The sequence below is a fragment of the Chinchilla lanigera genome, unplaced genomic scaffold (genome assembly GCF_000276665.1).
Source record: "Chinchilla lanigera isolate Chin_1 unplaced genomic scaffold, ChiLan1.0 scaffold00018, whole genome shotgun sequence".
NCBI lineage: Eukaryota > Metazoa > Chordata > Mammalia > Rodentia > Chinchillidae > Chinchilla > Chinchilla lanigera.
The window spans coordinates 15,634,729-15,657,278 of NW_004955419.1; the positions used below are offsets into that span (position 1 = coordinate 15,634,729).

The 22,550-nt window shown below is 39.9% G+C and overlaps 2 protein-coding genes across 4 annotated transcripts in view; one reads left to right on the forward strand and one right to left on the reverse strand.

The window, feature by feature from the left end:
• LOC102008317 (chromosome unknown open reading frame, human C9orf84) overlaps positions 1–9,774 on the forward strand; it is an 80,554-nt gene extending 70,780 nt beyond the window's left edge. For all 3 annotated transcript variants that reach the window (XM_005382716.2, XM_005382715.1, XM_005382717.2), the window contains exons 24-28: positions 2,094–2,187; positions 3,751–3,882; positions 4,251–4,400; positions 5,154–6,120; positions 9,529–9,774. In XM_005382716.2, the coding sequence (XP_005382773.1) occupies positions 2,094–2,187; positions 3,751–3,882; positions 4,251–4,400; positions 5,154–6,120; positions 9,529–9,629 (1,444 nt within the window). In that variant the 3' untranslated portion in view covers positions 9,630–9,774. The remainder of the gene's footprint in view (positions 1–2,093; positions 2,188–3,750; positions 3,883–4,250; positions 4,401–5,153; positions 6,121–9,528) is intronic.
• A 6,470-nt stretch (positions 9,775–16,244) lies between these two features.
• On the reverse strand, positions 16,245–18,394 carry Gng10 (guanine nucleotide binding protein (G protein), gamma 10; the record flags this gene model as incomplete). The annotated part of the gene is given in 2 exon segments (XM_005382719.2): positions 16,245–17,179; positions 18,263–18,394. A coding segment is annotated over 1 exon segment (126 nt), but the record flags the coding sequence as incomplete, so codon positions are not given.
• Positions 18,395–22,550: the final 4,156 nt, after the last annotated feature.

A 22,550-nucleotide genomic window follows, 5' to 3' on the forward strand; every position in this document is an offset into this window, starting at 1 on the left:
GCTCTTGTTTGTAAAGCATTTGAAACTTTTTCCAGAACTTGGAAGAGTTCTAGTTTAACTGATTTGGAATTTTCAAAGTTGTTTTCAGATTACTGCCCACCTATAGTCCTAGTGGTGCAACTGAAATATAGGGAAGAATAAGAGAAGACTCAAACATACTTTTACCCAGATTGTCATGAAAAACATATATATATTTTGAGATAGCCTTATATTCAGGATGTAAAGAGTTACAATTTAGTCACAATAATTTATTATTAAAAAATGTAATTATTTTCAGACTTCTAATTACCTCAGTTCTATATTTTTAGATGATTGAAACTTTTAGAAAGTATCTTAAATGACTAAGTAAAGGAAATTGAAGCTACAAAAAATGATTTGAATTACCTTAATAATTCACGCCATGAATTCCTGTTTGAAGGTGACCACCAAGGGTTCTTAATACCATCCTGAAGTTTGATTTCTTGCTAGAAAGACTCATCACAGAGTTATTTATTAGAGTGCAAGGCTGCAAAGACTTACCATGCAAATTTAATGAAAGAAGTTCAGGGACAAAGTTCAGAGGAAACCAGCAGAAAACTTCCAAGTCCTCTCTTTCACACATAATGTACTTAAAGTTGTGACCTCACTGTCTTAGTTACTTTTTTCATTGCTGAAACAAAATACTTGACACCCAAAATTAAAGAAGGAAAGGTTTATTTTATTTTATTTTTGGGTTTTTGAGACCAGGTCTCATTATATAGTCCAGGCTGTCCTTAAACACACTGTGTAGCCCAGGCTGGCCTCAAACTCTCAGTGATCCTCTTGCCTCAGCCTCCTAAGTGCTGGGATTACAGGTGTGCACCACCACACCTGGCAGGAAAGGTTTATATTTGGCTCACAGTTTGTAGAGGTTTTAGTTCACAGTTGCCTGGCTCCAAGGCAGAGTGGTATGGCAGAGGGACATTATACAGGAGAAACAGTTCAAGGTGGGCAGAAGGAAGGAAGGTAGCAAAACAGCAAAGCAACAAGGAAAGCCATAGCAGCAGCCTAGCCTGCCTCTCCCTTTTATCTCTTGCAGGGTACCCACCTTCCCATCTCCACAACCAGAACTATGCCACACCAATCAGTAGAATAATTCAGTAATCAAGTACCCTTAATCCCAGCCTCCCACACTTAATCTCAGCATCACACACCCTAGATCCAGGCACCTCTGAAAAGCTCCACCTATGACCACATGAAGCTTTGGGGGGACATCTAGACACAAGTAATAACACTTACAAACTTTTTTTTCTAGTATGGAGGCTCAATGGGGGCACAGTGCCTCTATATTAAGGACTAGTCAGATATACACCTGCTGCATAGCATTTGTCAAAATTCCAGACTCTAAGAAAGAAAGAAGGTATTCAACAAAAACCACATTATTTGCGCACTTTAGGCACACTGAGCCACTCTTATCAAACTGTTACTTTTATGGAAACAGCTTGCTTGAGAGAGAAGCCAACACAGAGGAAGGAAGAGCCAAGAAATAAAGATAACATTATCTTGATGGCATTGTTTGAGTCCCTGGATCCAAAAATACCTTCCCTTAGACTTCCTAGCTATTATTGCTTAGGATACATAAAAGATATGACACAGGGTAAAGGTTGTAGAAATATACCACTCAACATTCACTTCAGACCTGTTTAATAACCATAAGAGAGAAAGAAAGGGTGCTTTATCTAACAGAACAATACAGGAAAAAGACCCAGGAAAGATTCTAGATGTCCTGGTTCTCATCACGTGTTCATATCTGTTAGTTTGACCAGGGGGTTGGAGCACTCCAGTTGTTAGACATTGGTCATGTAATCCCCCTGGGCCAATATGGAGATGAGTTAAGTTCCTCCCCTCCACCCACACCTCCCTACACACACAGCTTCAGCCTCTCCTAGCTTTAACAGTATTTGTTAATGGTAAAAATGTTTTTCTCAAGAGAGCAGAGTAGACAGAAAGCAACATGAGCTGCCGTGCTAGTATTGTCTTGGCCAGGTTACGTTGCTAATGTGATAAAAACAAAATTTTCATCAGCACAGTTAGATGGGAAGTGAATAGAATTACAGTACTATGATTCTTTCTAGGTACCCTCTTACAGAAAAGACACTTCATCACCTTGCACTGATATACACAGCTCTGGTCTCCTCTGGGCTTAAATCTGAAGAACTGGATGTAAAGGTATTGTTTTCCTTTATGTTTGTCCATAAATACTTTTCATAAACTAAAAGCACACTCGAACTCAAGTGGCCAATGAGAAGAAACATTAAATGGACAAATTAAAAAAGAACAGCTTCAAATGAATACATCTTCTTACCATATAAACTTGTGCTTTAAAAGCTTTAGTTTAGTGAATTTTAAGTCACATTTTCTCCCCTAATTTCTTTTTTTCCTCCCTTAATTTCTATTTTAGATTTTAAACAGAACAGAATGTGAAAAAAAATAAATCTCTTGATCAAAACAGTTCCTCCTGAAAGATGTACTGTTTTTATCTACTGTATAATAGAAATTTTATGACATATGAATAGGGTAATATATTTCTAACCTCTAATTAACATGCCTTCTTGGTTCTGTTTGTCAGTGTCCTACTCTGAAATTTATACATTTGTCCAAGTGCAAGGTGTAACATCCTTCCTTTCCTTTAAGAACTCAAACATTCCTATCGAGATAGCTTTCTTTTCTGAGTACAATTCTTAAATGTACAGTGCAGTATATCCCTTTTAAAATACATATACTCCCTGTGTGTACTAACAGTTTTGTGTTTGTTGTTTTTGTGTGGAAAATACGGACGTAATTATTTGTAAGAGTTTATTTGCAGTGCTAGGGATCAAACTCAGAGCCTTGTGCACACTGGGCAAGCTCTCTACCCTGAACTATTGCCCCAGACCTTGTGCTGTTCCTTAAATTTTCACAACAGTGCAGAATTTTTGTATTTCTAAGCTATCATTATTTAGAACAGTGTTTTCTGTCCACATTACGCTGCTAATCTGTAAACTGTCACAGCTTCAGTTAAATCTAAAAGGTAAGAAAGACAAAGATAAATGCAAACAGGAAAAAATTGACATTTCTGAAGGAAGTAGGGCACAGAGGGAAAAAAATGACAGACAGGAAGTAAAGGATATTAAGAAACTCTTTTTTAAAGCTTACTACACACACAGTGCTTTAGCAGGGGTGTCAGAATCAAATAGGCTAAGGTGGCATAAACAGTTTCTGAAATACTGGCAATGACAACTCTAAATGAAAACTTCTTTGTCTTTTTAGTATAACATCAAATTAATTCATAATTCATTTATAAGTGTCTTATTTTCTAACATGGTTTTTGAAAAATACTGTACTTTTTGAGTTGTTATTTTTAGTTGAGAACTATTAGGTTTAACCTAGAAAAAGCAAAATATCAAGTATTACTCTTGCTCTTCAAATTAGTGCTTCTTTTAACATAGACAAAACATAATACCAAATACATTTTAAAGACTGTATTAATGGATGTTAAGTAAGAGTGGAAAAACTAGTTTAAAAGATTAGGAAATACCCAGATACCATATTTAAAGAGAAAAAGTTGGTTATCCTCACATATAAAATATCTTGGATTTCAGTAGGCACATTACTAAAATATATCCAAAATAAAAATCCACTGATAAGAATCCACTCTTCTAAAATTTTCTCTTTTAATTACAAACTGTTTTGAATGTTAGATTTTGCTTCCTAATATTTTCTATAATCTAACACATGACAACTCTATTTTAGCTTACAATGGCCTCTAGAGTGGAAGAGATTGCATTGCTAATTCGACAAATTGCTGACCACAATTTAATGACCTCAGAAAGAGATCCTCATGAATGGTTGGATAAATCCTGGCTTGACATTTCACCATCAAAGGTTTATTTTTCTAAATGTATAAATTAGATACTTATTTATTTATTTAGACAAGGTCTCGCTATGTAGTTCAGGCTAGCTTTGAACTTTGCAGCCCATGCTGGCCTGGAACTTGGGGTGATCCTCCTGCCTCAGCCTCCCAAGTGCTGGGATTACAGGCATGCACCACCACGCCTGGCTTTAAATTAGATATTTATGAAGCAAATAGGAATGCTTAGGTTTGAATTTCCTTTCTGAGAGCACATTATTTTCTAGGTGTTCCAAATTGAGTGTTAGGTATAATGACAAACATTTAAATCTGCTGGAATGAATAGAAAAAAATGGGTCACTTGCAAAAACCAGTGGCTGATTTTGCTTAAATTTTTTTCTAGGAAGAAATGTACTTACTTGATTTTCCATGTATTAACCCATTGGTGGCCCAGCTCATGTTACATAAAGGACTTTCATTGAATGAGCTGTTATTAGCGACTTCTTGTCAACTTCAGGAACTCTTACCTGAAGTTCCAGAAAAAGTACTGCAGGTTAGTTATTTGAATTCAATATTCTTCTTCTTTTGGTACCAGGAATCGAACTCAGGACCTTGTACTTGCCAGGCAGGCACTTGTACTGTTGAGCTATAGCCCCATCCCGAATTCAGTATTCTTAATAAGTTTATTTCCTTTCCATTTGAGTCTGTATTTTTAACACAAGAGTTTCAGAATAAAGGTAGCCAACTTGGTTTCGGACATAATTTACTTGAACTAAATTTTATGTAGAGTTCTTCTTACCTGTCAATCATATTATAAATTTTTAAACTTTTATATAGATAATTCAGTACAGTTTATCACACTTTAAATCATTTTGAAATAGTATTATATCTATAAATATTAAGTTACATATCCTATTCACATTTACTTAAATTACCTTTTCTAAAACATCTGATATCCTTCATTATAGCAATAAAGAGAACCTTAGCCTTCCTGGGTAATATTTTTAAATACTTAATCAAGGAAATACAATTCATGTGTAACTAAATACTGCACTTGCTGTGAACTAACACTACTCTAAAAATGAAGTTTAAAAATTCTATTATAAGTGATCACAAAATAGATATAAGTTACAGTAAGTTTTTCTTTAATGGAGCCTAATGAGTTTACGTTCTTAATATGGATCAGTGTAGTCTATGCACAGACTATTTATATTTGCCTTTTTCTCATACAGATAAGCGTCATTCTTTATATTTACTCAGCTGTTGTTCATATTATATTGTATTGATTAATTTTTAAATTTTTTAGCATTTTTGTAGCATCACTTCCTTATTCCAGATTAGTTCTTCCTCCTTAACAAACTCCCCTCAAATGTTATCACCTCGGGAAGAAAGGGATCCGACTAGCACCTTCATTTCTCAGAGTTCAGCTGCTGGCTCTTCAGACGCTGTCATTCCAGAACATAATGACTATTACTCATGTCCAGACTTGGGAGAGACTGTACAAGAAGACACAAATACCACTTCAAATTATAACTCTTCTTTTGTGGAACTAAGAAAAATGCAGAGCCTTTTACCAGCTGTGACGCCTTACAATCAGAACAGCCATCGGAAAGACTTCTGTTGTAGCCCTGACATAGTGCAGGACAGTCCTTTCCCCATTAATATAAAATCACAGGAAGCAGCTTGTAACTCTTTTCCAAACCAGAATGATTCAGAGTCAGATGTCTTCTCTTTGGGCCTAACACAAATAAATTGTGAAACCACAATATCACCAGTTGACACTCAGAGAAGAACTGGCCCGAATTTTATAACTTACCAGAAAAAGGCAACTCATGAAACAGAAAGAATTACAAATAAACAAGTATCTACTCCTGCCTTTTCATTAGAGGGCTGTCAGTCTCCTAGTCATTGGAACTTTGAGGAAAACATACGTGAAAAACAGACGCACTCACTCAACTTAAAATATGGAGCAGAGCAGACTACCGATGGCGAATGGTACTCTCAGAAAGATCATCTGTTCGCTAGTCAGCAAACATGTCTATCAGATGAATTAGGAGGCTTCACATGTGAAAGTTCAAATGATGACACTAAAAAGACTTTCTGGGGAGATCTACTATCTGCGCCTAGTTTGAACTTACTCTGTGCTTCTGATCATGATGTAAATAAAAAAGAATTGGACAGCTTGTATTTCTACCAAAGGGCTGGAAAATATGTAGGACAGAAAAGGCAACCTGAGTCGGCATCCAACTCGGGAGACAAGGAATCATTAACAGGTAACGCCATCTAATAGTTGAGAAAGCTTTCAATTTTATTTTAAAAGATAGAACACCTCCAAATTTTAATAAATATTTTGTTTTGATTACTATTCTTAAGTCTGCAGTAACTTTTGTGTCAAAGAGAAAAATCAAAACTTTCTGGTCTAAGAAAATAAATTCAAAGAATATATGTCATAGTCTCATAATTTTAAATGAACGAAGCATTCCGTTTAAGAAGTTAAAAATATCTGGGCATGTTGGCAGACACCTGTGCTCCTAGCACCCTGGGAGGCTGGTAGGAGGACTGCAAATTAGAGCTCAGCCTGGGAAGTTTAGAAATTTAGGGAGACCAGTCTCAAAATACTGAAAAAAAAAAGAAAAAAACATAAAAAGAGTTGGGAATATAGCTCAGTTCAAAGGCCCTAGGTTCAATTTCCAGTACAGGGGGAAATAAGAAGTTAAAAATAAAAAGGAGAACAAATCTAAATAAAGCAGACAACTAAAATCAACAAAAATCAAACAAACAGATCACTGAGTTAGGCAACCTCTTGGTGGGGCATATATATTTAACTGGCTAACATTTACGAGCTTATTGTGTGCTAGGCACAATTCTAAGCCCTTTATGTGGTTGCTATTTTAATTTAACCATTCTATTAAATAGGCACTACTGTTACAAACCGCTAAGTTAGGCAGAAATATTATAGGCAGTCAGTGCTAGGCCTTCGAGAGAGTCAGTGCAGGGGATGAGAATACATTACAACTGTGGCTGGAGGCGCATCCACTGAAGGCCAGGCCTCAAGATAAAGATACAAAGATCAGGCCTCCGTGTCTCCCCAGTCAATAAGCAATATAATATAATTGGTATCACCTGGCCCAATAAAGTCTAGATAGACATCAGTGACCCACATAGGTGACCAGGACCTCCTGACTCATCTCTTCCGTAAAGCTCCTTGTTCTTTCCATGTGCACTTGCTACATCACTTGCTTCCCCACTGATCAGCATTATCTAAGTGGCTATACTTGTAATCTTATTGTTTGATCATAGTTGTGTCCCACCTTGTGCCTACCTGGTGATTTTGCACCCATCTCATGATTTTGCTCTATAAAACTTCTTCTGGAGAGTGAGCTCCATGGCAACCCACTCGGGTCCCCTCCTGTCTCTCAGGAGCTGTCTCTCTCCCTCAATAAAATTTCCTCCACTTAAACTCCGTCGTTCCTTGGAACTCATTCTTCAGTTTTGGGGAACATGAAAGTTCTGACACCTAGCAGGTTGGGAGGTACAACATTTCCCTCATATCATTTGGCGGTCTTATATCACTACCAGTAACTATACTTCAGTGGATGTTTTTCACATGTCTAAACATTTTATCATATCAGCTTCTAAAAAGGAAATTTTATATTCTCATTTCTAGGAATTCTATCTTTTCTATGTCATTTCTTTCTGCATTGGCCCAAGCAGCTAAAACAAAATACTAAATTCTCATGGCCACATAGTGTGGTTTTAAAGCTTCTGTTCCACACAGGGCTTTTCTAAGGCCTGAGAGGGGGCCAGACTATCTTATATTCTTCGTTGTATTAGAAAAGAGCCTCCCGAATTGTATGAGCCCCAGGACTCATAAACTGGGGCTTCTCCCCCTGTTTTGCTCCTCATTTTAGTGGGAAATGTTCTATCCCTAGTTTTGTAGGAACTTTTGTGAGGAATAGATGGTGAAAGATGAATTTTATCTAAACTCCTTTTAGTATTTATAGGGAAAAATCAAATATGCTTTCTCCCTGACCTACTGATGTCAAGAATCATATTTATTGGTTTACTAATATTAAATCATCATTGCCATTTTTATAAACCTAATTGTTTTTTCAAAAAAGTGTAATCATTAGTGCATATTAATTATACAAAGTAATAGATTTCATACATGCACACAAGTGCTTTGTAAATATGCATGCTAATCTTTATTCATGATTTTTAACATGATAGTCTAAGGTTTTTTTCCTAATTAAACTGTTACTTTACTTATGCCAATAGTGGATTTTTTAATGTTGATTTTTTTTAACTGTTGTTATTTTTAGCTTAACTGCATCTTGGTCAATTTATCATTTATTCTTTCCATTTATTCATGATGACTCTTTGTCTACCTTGGCAAGGATGAGTGAATTTTGCTAGCAATCTCTTTATAAATATTTTCATCTGTGAACTTATTTGGGATGTTTTGTGTTAGTTAACTTGGGATTTGTGGGTATTTCATAAATTGAATGACTCTACGGGTAATAATATATGGATATCCATATGAATGATGTATAGATATATAATGAACAGGAATTACTAAGTAGATACAAAAGATAATTCATTCGATGGGAGAGCTTCCTGGAAAATATAAAAAAATAAAATATTTTTAGAAATTTTAGAAATGGCTGTGGAAGACTGAGATCTAGAAAACAACACAGTTCCTATCAAGTTGGTAGCTTGAAATTAGCTATGGTGAAGGTCTTTATACTACAGAAATTGACAGTCGCTACTAATCAGGCTTTTGCCCCTTCACCCCATGCGACCCTCAAAGCTGGTTGTTAAAAAGTGCCAGGCCAGGCTGTCCCATAGTTTTACTATGAGCAACCAATATCCTATTGTCATTAACATTTCTGGTGACTATTCATGTGTGTAAATGCAGTTAAAGATCTCTTTTCCATACATGAATTTACATACTGATTTCTGAACACGTTCCTGGAATTATGTCGTTAGTGAACATGACCTCCACAGACTAGAAGCTGTTCATAAGACTGGCCAAAGTGAAAAGAGAATAGAAGTGGGGGCCTAGGGGCATAGTTCAGTGGTAGAGCGCTTGTCTAGCATGGGCAAGGCTCTGGAGTCAGCCCCAGCCCAGGGAAAAAGAATGGGAACAGGGAGTGCAAAGTAGGAAGAAAAAGAAGCTGGTGGAAGTCCATGAACTCTCACCACACAGATGGAATCAGAAGGTAGAGAGCAGGGGATATGCCAGTGTTTGAGGTTGTAAATCAGTGTGGGTGGGCCTCTAACTTCTACTCTAATTAATGAAGACACTCAGGAAACCTTGAAGAATCCGAAAGCCCTGCCTAAACTCCCCAAACCATTTCAGATGGTTTTACCTAAAAATATTAGAACCCTAAGAGATCTTAGAGATCATATACAAGTATCATTTTACAGAAGAGGAGGTTGAAAGCCAGGGAGATTTACTATTTGCACAAGGCATACACATACTAATTTTTAATACTGGGCCATTAGGTATGGCTGTATTTATGTTAAAATGTAATTTTTAATCATTATTACTTATCTCAGTTTGGAATTTTGAACTTTAAATAGGGGACAGTGAGACAGGATCCATTTCAGTAACTGGAAAACAACAGCTGCTTTAGTAATATATGTAATAAATGGTTCTCCTTTATCTCTTTTAACAGGTGTAACATGCTCACAACTACCACAACTCAAAAAGCGACGGCTAGTGTACGAAAGAGTCCCGGGAAGAGCTGATGGACAAACTCGACTGAGATTTTTTTGAAAGAGGGAAAGAACAGCATTTTGTGCCATAGTTACTGCTTTTCATGCTAATCCAGTAACAAAATTGGATTTTCTTACACATTAAAGAAAATGCAATTATTTTCACATACTCTCAGTATTTCTACATTAAATTTTGATGATATATATTCTGTGCTATAGCTTGAAACTTCGTGAATGACATATTCTGATTTATCAATTAGCATCATTATCATCAGATACAATATGTCTTCCAGAGCTACCTAAACCTTGCAAGCCTTTTAATGAGACACCATCACAGTCTGAGAAGTGAATCAAGAGGTGAAGGTTACCATCGTCAATATTCCAACACCAAAAACTAAGGTCAAAACAGAAGTTAGAGAACTTTCAATCTTTAACATTGTTTTCCATAAACAACATTTAGAAACAAATGGCTAAGGAAATATTTGCAACCTAAATTACAGGAAAAAGGTTTATATTCCTAATATATAAAGAATTCCTACACCATGATAAAAAAGAGACAACCTAACAAAAGAATGGGCAAAATATCTGAGTAGTTATTTCTCAGAAGAAACAAAAATAGCCAGTAAACCCTTGAAACAATATCCATCTACATTATTTATTAGGAAAATACAAATTAAAACAGTGACTGTTTTGTCTCTTGTCATACTGGCAAAATTTTTGAAAACTGTAACTATTCAGGGACAGCATATTGGAGAAAAGAGTTCTTATATTGCTAGTATAACTTTTTCAGAGCACACTTTGTAGAACATCTCCTAAGATAAAAAATCCACCTAGATTTTGACTCAGCAACTATATGTCTAGGATTCTGTCTTAAATATCTAATTATGAAATGAAATGTTATGACTATAATTTGTAATAGGTAAAAAGTATAGATAACAATGCTATTAAGTGGGGGAATAGGTAAGAAATGGAGACTGTAGAAGACCAGAAAAGCATTATGAAGAAAGTAAATCTGTATGTTCTAACAAGAAAAGATGCCCATGACATAAAGAGTAAAAAAAAGAAACAAACACAATATAAAAAACGATTGCACAGTGTTATTTTTTAAAAGACCCTGTTGTCCCACAATGATAGGTGTATTAGGGAACAACTTGAGCATACATGAATTTCATATTTCTGTGTATGATTTTGTTCATAAAAAAGAAAACGACTAAGGGAATTCGAAGATTGTACCCACCTGAAATGAGCTGGATAGAAATCCACAAAACACATACGACGCACCTCTCAGGCCCTGACCCACACTCAGCGTACCACAGCTGGCGTTTCCGTTTCGGGAGGACCCCTTCTAACTCCTTCCACCACCTGACAAAAACACGAGTCCCGACTTGGCTGAGAAGTTTGCAGTCTGCCCTTTCTCACCCCCTCCCTTCCCTCTCAGTTCTAGGCAGGGGGGCTGGTTGTACAGTTGGGCCCCTAAGTCCACAAGCAACCAACCAGTGGGAGTTCGGATAAGAACAGACGCAAAGGTCGTCTCACCCATCACACACCGGGTGCGCTGCACTGTGAAGGTACAGGTGAAAGGTTAGGCGTATGACAGAAGGGTGGACGCAGGGATAACACCAAGGCTTTTGGCCTGAGAAGCTAGATGAATGATATTGCAATTTACAGTGATGGGGAGACTGAGCCTACTTTGGAGAGACGATCAGATCAGGAGCTGATTGTAGGCAAGTTAAATTTGAAACACCCACTGGACTTCCAAGTGGAGATGCCCAGTAGATATTTGTTTTAAGACTCGGGTTTAATGGGATATAAAAATCGGGGAAAGATGAATTTGAGAGACCATAGGCATAGGTGATATTGAAAGCCATGGAACTATGTAAGATTATCAAGGTAGTTAATATGGCTCTTTAAGGAAAAAAAAAAAAGACAAAATTCAAAAACTGAGATCTGGGGCAACATTGGAGAGAAATGGAGGGAAAGGAAAGGGGACAGAGGCGCACCTGGGGAGATAGAATGTGATGGTCATGGAAGCCAGATGAAGACGCTTCCAGGAGAGATTGATTGTGTCAGCAGCTACTGAAGATCACATGAGAGAAGGAAAGAGAATGAACCATTAAATTGATCAAGGTGGAGATCCTCGTGATCCTGATAAAAGCAGTGTTTGAAAGACTAGTGGGGCAAAAGCCTTACAGATTCAAGAAAGCCCAGCAGGTCAGGACTGGTAGCATATGCGTGTAATCCCAGGTACTCAGGAGGCTGAGGCAGGAGGATCACAAGTTTGAGGCCAGCCTGGGCAAACTGGCAAGACCCTGTCTCACAGTAATAAAACGGTGATGTAGCTCAGCAGGAGGGCGTCTGTGAGCACCCCTGAGTTCAATCCCTTATATAGCAGGAAAGAGGAAAAAGAGAAGAGGAAGGAAACAGGAGGTGAGAACAGACAACTCTTACAGAACTTTTGTTGTCTATACAAGAGTGATGGGGTATTAGCTACAGAAGAAGTCCAGAGGGGCTAAAATAGAGGTTCTTAGGGCAGCCCGCTTTCCAGGTCCCCTTCCATCCCTGTTAGACAGAAGCTTTCTTTCAATAAATTCTTCCTACTCTGAAAAAACCCCATAGGTTCTTATCCATGTGTGTGGGCTGATAGGGAAAATCTAGTTGGGGGGCAAAATCTGATGGAGATGAGGGAGAGAGGGAGGAGGGAGAAACAGGCAGATGTGGTAGGAGATTATCGATCGTCTCTTTTGTTTGTTGTTTTTTTCTCCGGTACCGGGAACCGAACTCACGACCTTGCACTTGCCAGGCAGGCGCTTTGCCGCTGAGCTAAATCCCTAGCCCCCAATTTTTCTGTTCTGTACCAATCAGGGTTTGGTGTAGAATAAAGGATTTATTAGAAGGCTAAGACCTTACACAATGGTGAGAACTGGTTAAAAATTCTGTGGAAGACTGTTGCCTTTGTATCTGGTGCTGAATCTGAAATCGCTTTAGGTCAGCAGAAAGGAGACACAGAGACAAAACGGGAGAGACCAGGACAGACCGAAACTTGCCAGCATGAACTGGAACTCACGAGGAAAACGTGGAACCCGTGTCTGTGTCTTGCTGCTTCCAACTCTGATGACAGGAAAGTGAGGAGGCCACGACTGAGGTGGAGGAGCAGGGGTTCGTGCTTTGAGGAGAAAGGAATTTGGAAATAGTCACCTACGAGAGTGAAAGGGAGGTGGATCAGGGAAATAGAGCACACGTTTGCTTTGTGAAGGGTCCTCTTAAGTTAGTGACCATGAATTTGAATATGGTCACAAGTGGGGGTGGGGCAGAGCTCACTGCGTTGAACATTTGCCCAGCATGCACAAAGCCCCGAGTTCAATTCCCGACGCAAGGGGGAAACAGAAAGAAGGGCTCCCAGTAGAAAGGAAGAAAACATTAGACAGATTTGCATTTGAGAGGGTGTGGCTCAGCCCACCGCTGTAAGGAAGCAAAAGTGAAGGGGCTTGTGAACAGTTAACGATGGCAAAGGGGACACAAAAGCACATTCTGCTGTCAAGGAGCTCCGCATGCAGCCTCCGTACAACTTCCGGTGAGCCACGCTTGAGCCTCTGAGGCCAGACCTGAAGTCCACGCAGAGTTCCTCCCTTCCACAGAGGCCTTCTTGCTGCGCAGGCGCCAGGAACTGCACCACTTGCAAGGAGCGCTCCGCCTAGCTGAGTGGCTGGCTACCTACCAGCCCCCCTGCCCTGGCTCTTTCCTCCCCTCCTCTCTCCCCTGCACCTCTCCTCTCGGCCCCTCCTCTCTCTGCACTCACTGTGTCCGCTCCCTCCAAGATCCATGGGTAAGAAGCCTTTGAGTGTATTTCCTATCGCGAGGCTATAGTGAATTTGTGGCTCCCATCTGAAGAACCAGGGCCAACCCCAGGCCAGATTTTCCCCAGGACAAGGAGGAGAACGGAGTCAGGCCCTACTGCCAGATCAACGGTTGGTGGGAGAGAGAGACCGCACCAGGTCAAATGAGACTGCAGGACCATCACGCTTTCTTACCCGCTTCCTGCTACTCAAGGTTAGGGACCCGAGGTTAGGTTTGTTCACCTTGGACAGTTATAGACCATTACTTCTCAGATATTTCAATTATGTGGCAGGTTCTGATTTGTTTCCAGGGCTCCACGCCTTAGTCACTGCACTAGATGTCTCAGGGATCCTAGCCCTCCTCCCTCATACATATGTTAGATGTGTTTCTTTCGCTTTCTCACTAGATTTGTAACGATCATTATTACAAGAGTTCATTCAATATTTAATTAAAGCACTTAATTATATTCCTTTTTAAATACCAGTAAAAATAATTCAATATAGTTAAGTATGTACATATTTCTTTTTTGATTTCTGCTACTGGCTTTCTTTAGGAAAGCTCTCTTTGCCCTAAAGTTATAGATGCTATTTTCCTAACTTTTAATGCTTTAATCTTTCTGTAACCCGTATGTAATTTTTTATAGAGGACAATACTTACATTTCTTCTAAATGGAAAGCTAATGTCAACACTATTTATTGAGTAAAGCATACCTTCCCACTGAATAGAAAGGTTAAGTCTATTTCTGAAGTGTCATGATTCTATTATTTGCCTATTCCTATACCACAATCATATTGTTTACATTAGTTTTTGTCTTTTTATTTAAAATCATATTATTTTGATTTGGTAGCTTTAAAGTTTTAATATCCAAGAGGCAAGTTTCACCCTCCCATTTTTATGCACACACACAGAGAGGGGATTTTTGGTTTTTCAGGTTATTTTTTCTTTTACAGAGGGCTTTTAAAAACAATTCTTGGACACTTGATTTTCCCTGTGAACATTAAGATAGTTTAACTTTGTTTCCTTCTAAAAGATAGGAATCGCACTAAGCTGCTAGTCTCATGAAATTGGCTTATTGTCCTCAAGTTTGATGTATCCATTAATTTAAACTCTGTTCTATACACACTACAAAACTGCTCCCCCTGCCCCCAAGCCTGAGACTTGCTAAGCTACTCAGGCTAGCCTTGTACTCCTGGGCCCAAGTGACCCTTCTGCCTCAGCCTCCTATAGTTCCCACATAGCTGGAACCTCAGGCAGGCACTGTCTTGGACCAAAGCTTTTTTTTCCTGACTTTTTCACTTTTACTAAAGCTATTCCAAGTATTTTTACAGTCCTATCATGAAAGCAGAAATGCAACATAGTTTCCATTTTCATTTTTAAATAGCTACTGCTAGTACAGAGAATGCTTCTTACTTTTTATATGTATTTTTATCCAGTCAGCCTCCCAAATTCTATTACAAATTCAAGTATTCTTTCTACTAGAGTCTCATGAGGTTCTAAGGTACAATTATATAACACAGTACAGATATCATTTCTTCTAAAATGATTACACCAGGGCTTGGGATTTAGCTCAGCGGCATACAGCCTGCCTGGCAAGCACAAGGTCATGAGTTTGATTCCTAGTACTGGGAAAAAAACAACAAAAAATAAAATAAAAAATAAAATAAAATGATTACACCAAGCCAGGTGTGATGGCACACGCCTGTAATCCCAGCCACTCAGGAGGCTGAGGCAGGAGGACCACAAGTTTGAGGCCAACCTGGGTAACATAGAAAGAATTTGTGTCAAAAAAATAAAATTTAAACCACTCCATCTTCTCATCTTACCATGCTAAGACATCCAAAGCAATGCTGACAGTGGTGATTAAAAGATGTTCCTGCCTTGTGCCTGATATGCTGAAAGCTGCAACTGTTCACCATGCAGTAAATCTGCTGTTGATTTTCATGAATTGTCTTTACCATCTTTAGTTTCCTTTTACTTCTGTTTCACTCATCCCTTAATTTTTACTCAGCACAAATACTGAATTTTTATCAAATAACTTTCTGACACAGATCCCCATTCATATAATGAATTACACTGATGGATCCCTATGTTAGACCAGCTTTGACAAGTGCTATTTTTCTAAATATACCACTGAATTTGGTTTGTTCCTATTTAGGACACTTACATCTCTATTTGTAAGTCAGATGGTTTTTCTGAACCATCTGATCAAAGTTCTGCGCCAAGGGAAAATGGAGTCAAGAGAGAGTTTTGTTTTTAATGGAGGTTTTGGAAAAACACTATTGTTAAGATGGAGAATGGAATGTGTTTAAATACTGATAGAAAAGATGAGCCGGGGATATAGCTCAGTGACACAGCGCCTGCCTGGCAAGCACAAGGTCGTGAGTTTGATTCCTGGTACAAAAAAAAGATGACACAGATGAAGATAAAGGAGAGAAAGGATAATGGGCAGGGAAAAAATTGTAAAGAAAACAAAACATCTAGAGAACAGAAAAGTTAGAAAAGGGTTACATAAATTATGATCAGATGACAGGTTTCTAGATCACTTAAACCTGGAAGTTTAGTGGCTAGAAATTCTAATTGTTTCTCTTTTCCCTATTATAATACTATGTATACTCAAAGATATTTTCTATCTGTTTACATATGGTTTTATACATACCTACTTCAAATGTTGCCAGTAATTGAGATATTTTTCATGTTACACATATATCCACTTTTCATGACATTTAATAAATTTCTACAAGGCCTTAAAAACTAAAATTTCACCTCCCACTTCCAGCACTCAATCTCACAAGTGAACAGAAATCCATGACACCTTAAATAACAAAATCAGACACAAAATCGCTGTCATAGAAAATGATGAAGTAAGCAGAGATTTTATTCCCAAGCTCTTCAAAGATTATTACAAAGACAACTAAAATGTCTCTCTAAAAGTGTCTCAAATAAAATCAAAGGCACATCGTCCAAATAAAACACTTGTGGCATCAAGAGTTCTTTTAGGTTGTATTTTCACATTAGCTTGTTTTTAACTATTCGCATTCTTCTATGTGTGATTCTCATTTTAAACATTGTTTAAAGACATGAAATAATGTAGTATTCTTTAAAAGTGCAATCACAACTATAAAGTAGAGAAATTTAAGAGGAAAAGGATCAAATGTGCTTCCTACACAAGAGAAATATTAATCTTTCCAAACAAGTTGGCTAAGGAGTATCTCCTACAGTTAGTGTGAAACATAAATCTTCCAATTACAAAAAAATCAACACACCATTTAATGTGTAAGAGTCTATTTTCACCCATTTTATATTTTTTGTCTTCATTTTATAACTGTAAATTCATGAGACAAGAACAAATTTTATTACAGTATAAAAATCTTAGGAATAACAAATTACAAACACTCAATTTTTTAATAGACAAAAATACTTTGCTTCCTAAAATGTAAACATTCAGTAAATAAAACATGCATGGTATTCCAGGAATAACAACATCAATAGTTCACTTATGAAAAAGGGGTATTTGTTGGTAAGGTTTTTGTTTATCCTAAAATAAAGCACTTCGGCAAAAGAACCAGGCCATTATTATTTAAAACTATTCCTTCACTCACTTTCCTTAGTTGAGTAGAAAATGACTAATTTTTGTAGAAATTTGGCTATAGGACCTGGCCACAGGAAAGGTGTGAAATATCTAAAAGTCCTTTGATGAAAGAAAAGCATTCTCTTGAGACTTGGAGGGACTCTCATCACTTTGTGCTTGAAGGGATTCCTCAACGAACTTCTTCCTTACTGGAAAGAGAGTTTGGTTGGTTTTCATTGTTTGTAAAATTTATTCATAAAATTAACTAGTCATATTTCACAGGGCATTTTAGTATTCACAGAATAGAAAAGAAGAAGTTAATTCAATAAAATATCCAAGCTACACCACTAGATGTGTACAATACCCATGGAAAACTTTTGTAAAAAGAAAAACACTATGCCGACATAAAACTATTACTTTAATATCCTCAATGTGTATGCTTTCCATTAATAGGTATTATTATACTTAACAGTAAAGTTACTTCTTTTATTTTTTATTTTTATTTATTTTTATTTTAAAGAGAAAAAAATATTTTTCTCTTGATTTGATATTTTGAGACAGGGTCTCACTATATGGTTCAAGCTGACTTTGAACTCACTATATAGTCCAGGCTGGCCTTGAACTTGTGGCAATCCTCCTGCCTCAGCCTCACTCAAAAGAGTGAGTATGCCACCATTCTTTTCTTTTCTTTTAAATAGGAACAATTTCCTTTTGGAAGTATAGGAAAAGGAACCTAAACTGGTTACTTCCTATTTAACCACCACTTAGAACACATAATTTGAAATATGCTGGTCCCAGAAGACTAATAATCTATGCCCTTTTTCTCTCAAAAAATAATAGTGAAAATATGTATAAGATCTCAAGACAAAATATTGAAATGTATGAGATTTCTAATATGCCACCTGAGAGGCGTTTTCATTTCAGTTGTGAATTTTTAAATCTCTTTTAATCCTATTCACACATTCCCCAAGTACTGTAGCTACTTACTCCTTCCAAGATAGGATTAAGGTCAAGAAATTACTACCAGCCAACTCACGTAAAAGGCTCAAGTACATTAAAATAGTATCTCACGCATTCACACCAAAGAGTTGAGACTCTTCTAATTAGTTGAGTGCTACAGGCTGCCTAGCTACAGACTACAGTCAGTCTTCGGGGAAAGTTGTGCATTTTGCCGGTTTTTTATTTTAATTCCCTCACGATGAGTAGCTATTCAAACCTCAGGTCCCCAGATCCTTTGGGACGTTCCGTGACAATGCCTTGGCCCCAGGATGGCACGGGGTATCAATACTTACCCCTCTTCAGAGTAAAGCACAGGACCTGGGCTCCCGGAAGGGGTTGCTGCCGGCCGGAACACCAACCAGCAGGGCATCCTTGCAGGCATTCTGTATGCAGTACTGCTGCAGCTCTGCGGCCGCCTGGGAAACCTGAAACAAAGACGCCACAAGGCCGCGCTGCTCACAGCCAGATCCACCCAGCAGTCATCTGATATCCTGAAAAGGATCACACGGCCCGACAAAGGTCATGCTTTTTGCAGCCTCCAAGACTCTGCTGCTGATTGTCGTAACTGAATTCCAGAGGAAAGGTGACAGCTTCTGTGAACTTCGATTTACGATGTTTTTTTTTTTGTTTGTTTGTTTGTTTGTTTTGGTTTTCTCCGGTACCGGGAACCGAACTCACGACCTTGCGCTTGCCAGGCAGGCGCTTTGCCGCTGAGCTAAATCCCCAGCCCCTGATTTAGGATGTTTTTGGCTTAGTTGCTTATTCAACAAAGGTACAAAAAAAAAGCCCATTTAGAATACTAGTTTTGAGACTTCACTGGTAAAGAAATATCTCATGCTAGTGCACAAATTTTCATTACGTAAAGCATATATTGATAAAGGTCATGTTTCTTAAAGATCAAATTTGCTGTGTCATCAAACTGTCTTAATGTTTTTAAGGCTGGGACTTGGGCCGTGGTTCAACCCCCAGTACTGAAAATAATAACAATAAAGATGCAGCTCTAGAAAGAGGCTGCCTGGACCCGAATTCAGCTCTGTCACTACCCATAGGACCTTGCACAAGTTCCTTAATTTCTCGGTACCTATTTCCTCATCTGTAAAACGTGGTGAGTAACAGTATCTCACTTAATCCTTGATGTGATAACTGAGTTACCACCCATGAAGCACTTAGCATGGTGCCAACGCATAATTACAATGGCAAAACATGGTCACAGTACTTTGCAGCTCCTGCCACCGAGAGGTAGGACCTACTTTCCCACCCGTTAAGTCTGGGCTGGCCTTGAGTGGCTCTGACCGATAAAATATGGCAGAGACAGTGGGCAAATTCCAAGTCAGGACCCCAAGAATCTTTGCAGCTACCTAACTTGTGGCAGCTGGAAACCAAGATTACTATACCGGAAGTGTTACAGAAGAAAAACAGCTGGCCAGCTGTTTCAGATCCAAAAATAGTGGACCATCTGCCAACCTCCAGACTTGTGAGTGAGGCAAGCGTCCATCCAACAGCAGCGCAGGACAGAGCCCAGCAACAGTGAGCAGGACTGCACTGCTGAGCTCAGCTCAAACAGTCGACCTGCCGGGCGCAGTGGCACACACCTGTAACCCCAGCACTGGGAGGCTGAGGCAGGAGGATTGTTGAGAGTTTGAGGCCAGCTGGGGCTACAAAGTGAGCTCAAGGCCAGCCTGAACTGCATAGCGAGACCCTGTCTCAAAAAGGCAAAAATAAATAAATAAATAAATAAATAAAAATAAAAAATAATAACAGTCAACCAAAGAACTGTGAGTTCAATGTTTGAAACCATTAAGTTTTTTGGTAGTTTATAGGACACCCAAAACTGATACAGTATCAGGCATGCCTTTTCTTTTTACTCTCCATTTGATGTGGATTTCTCCTCTGAAACTTTTCTCACTTTATATCTTTCTTCCAAGCAAAAAAGGATTTTGTATGAAAACTCACTCACACATACTGTATAAAAATGGCCCCAGTTGCTGTTCAAGTATTACTGTTAGCTTGTATTAATTTTCCAAGCCTCCATTAAATGAAACGCTAACTCCTGTGATGGTTTAGACATGGTTTGAATGTGTCCCCCCAGGATCAAAATGTAATGCCCACCGTGAGGTATACAGGGGGCGGACACCTAATCCGACTATGATATTTAGAGGTGGGGCCAGTCGGGGCTGGTTAGGATTAGATAAAGTCATCAGGGAAAGTTCCCCCAAAACTGAATTACCGGAGGCTTCCTAAGAAGCGAGAGAGGCCGGAGACACACATGCAACATACACTCCCAGTCGCCTGCCTGTGATTTCCTGCGCTGCCTTGGGAGTCTCCAGCAGGGCACCTGTCAACAGATGCAGCCCCTCAACCTGGGACCCACAGAACCCCCAGCCGCAAGAAACTTCTTTTCTTGGCAATTTACCCAGTCCAATGTATGTATTCCGTTATCACCAACAGAAAACAAACTAATAAACCGCTTCTGTGATAGTTACTACTCAGTTCCTGAAGTGCTTTGGTAATTTTGGTTTTATGAATGTAATAATATTTTGTTATATGAATATAAACACATAATCTAATATAACCAGACCAATGAATTTAAGCTTACTGTCTTTCCATAGAAACGCCTGACATTTCCGTATTAATTCTAAGTGGAATGATTCGTTGTATAAAACAGTTATTAACTTAAAAAGAAATGTAGAACCAATTATGCCCATGCTGACTGCAGCAGGGGAACAAGGAGGCTCCACAGATATCAGGTACAAGGCTGTTCCCGGGGCCCTGGCAGAAATGGAATTCGCTGGGCTCTGGCCTGGAGAACAGGGCCACGCTGCCAGAGTCAGACTAGACTACCGTGAGTACACCCCTTAAATGTATTTGGGGGAGGGTACTGGGAATCGAACTCAGGACCTTGCTCTTGCCAGGCAGGCGCTTGTGCCGCTGAGCTATATCCCCCGCTAAATATACTTTTTATCTTACTGCTGGTACTGACCTTGAGTGCTTCCCTCCCGTCTCTGGGTCTGTTCCATCACCTATAATCATTTTTAAGATGTCGATACCGTTATCTTCCCTAGCTACTTCACAGAGGCAGCAGGCATTCGACCCAGTTTTCCTTCCCATTTCAGGTCTTGAACATTTTCAACAATCCCAGTTTCAGTTCTCGATGTCCTCTCCTCAAACAACGTTTTTTCCTCAACGCCTGGGGCCATAGCCAACACCTGTAAGCAGTTTACTTCTGGAAGTTTACGGCCCAATACGCTACTGCGTTCTGAGACTCTGCCAGTTCCCTTCCTCCCCTCCCCAGAAGAAAACGTGGCTTCCTATTTCACACAGAAAAATGTCATCGTGCAAGTTCTTTAGCCCCTGCCTAGAAACATCTATTTTTACACATCTACCTTCCTGACTCAGAGGGGCTCCTCCAATCCCTTGGCCCACTCTCCTTTTCCTCTATTTCTACGCTTTCCCCTAAAAACACAGTATGTTCCTTCCCCTCAATCTCAAAATACTGACTTCATTTCCCAAGTTTTTAAAAGTTTTTTTTTTTTGCCGGGCATCGTAGCTCACACCTGTCATCCCCGCACTAGGGAGGCTGAGGCAGGAGGACTGTTGCCAGGTACTAAGGTAGCACACCTGGAATCCCAGCGCTTGGGAGTTTAAGCCCATCACAGGCTACACAGCAAATTTCAGGCCAGCCTCGCCCACGAAGCGAGAGCCTGGCTCAACAGCAAAAACAGCAAAAAGAAAGCCAGAAACTGGGGACCTTTACAGAAAAGTCTGCTGCCTATGACAATCCAGACTTTGCTTCCGCTTCTACACATCGCTAAAAGCTCTCTGTGCTCTGTAACGCTAGCTCTTTATCTTGTGTTATAACCTTCATTGATGATCTGGAATCATTTTATTTGTGGCTTCACTTTTTATTGTTTCCCTTCCGCACCAGAATCACCCTACTGCCTAGACTGGGGCCGGGGCGGCGGGGGCCGGCCGAGGCTGCGCTCGCACAGGTCTGCACGCCTGCACCCACCGCACGGAGCGCGGCGCGGCTACCACACCATTGCACAACGGGCCTTTGTTGGCCAACCGACTAAACGCCGGGCTCGCTGACCCGCCCGACCGCCTGAGTTCCCCCGGCCTTGCTTTCTCCGCTTCCTCTTCTGTGGGCCACCGTCCTGACGGCCGCGGGGCGCCGGTCTCACCTCTGCTCTCCTGCAGCTCTCGGTCATTCGCACACATTGCCAGGGCCTCTCTCAGCCCCGGCTGTGCCCTGCGCTGCAGCGCGGGCGGCCGAATACCTGCTGGGTGTCGCTGCAAAACGGGGCTCCCGCCCCCCCAGGCCCGCCCCCGCCGCCGCAGTCCACCCTAGAGGATGCAGCGCCACCCTCCCGTCCCCGCGCCAGAAACCTGAGCATCCTTCCTCCTCGCGCCCAGCCGCCGCCGGGCCCGGCCCCCTCGGCGGCCGCTCCATCCCTGGGCTGCGTCCTCCTGCATCCGCGGAGTCCAGGCCGCCAGCGCGGCGCCCGCATCCATGCTCCCCCACGGTCACTGTCCACACAGTGGACACACAGTGCCCTCGCGGGGACGCCGGCGCGGGGCACG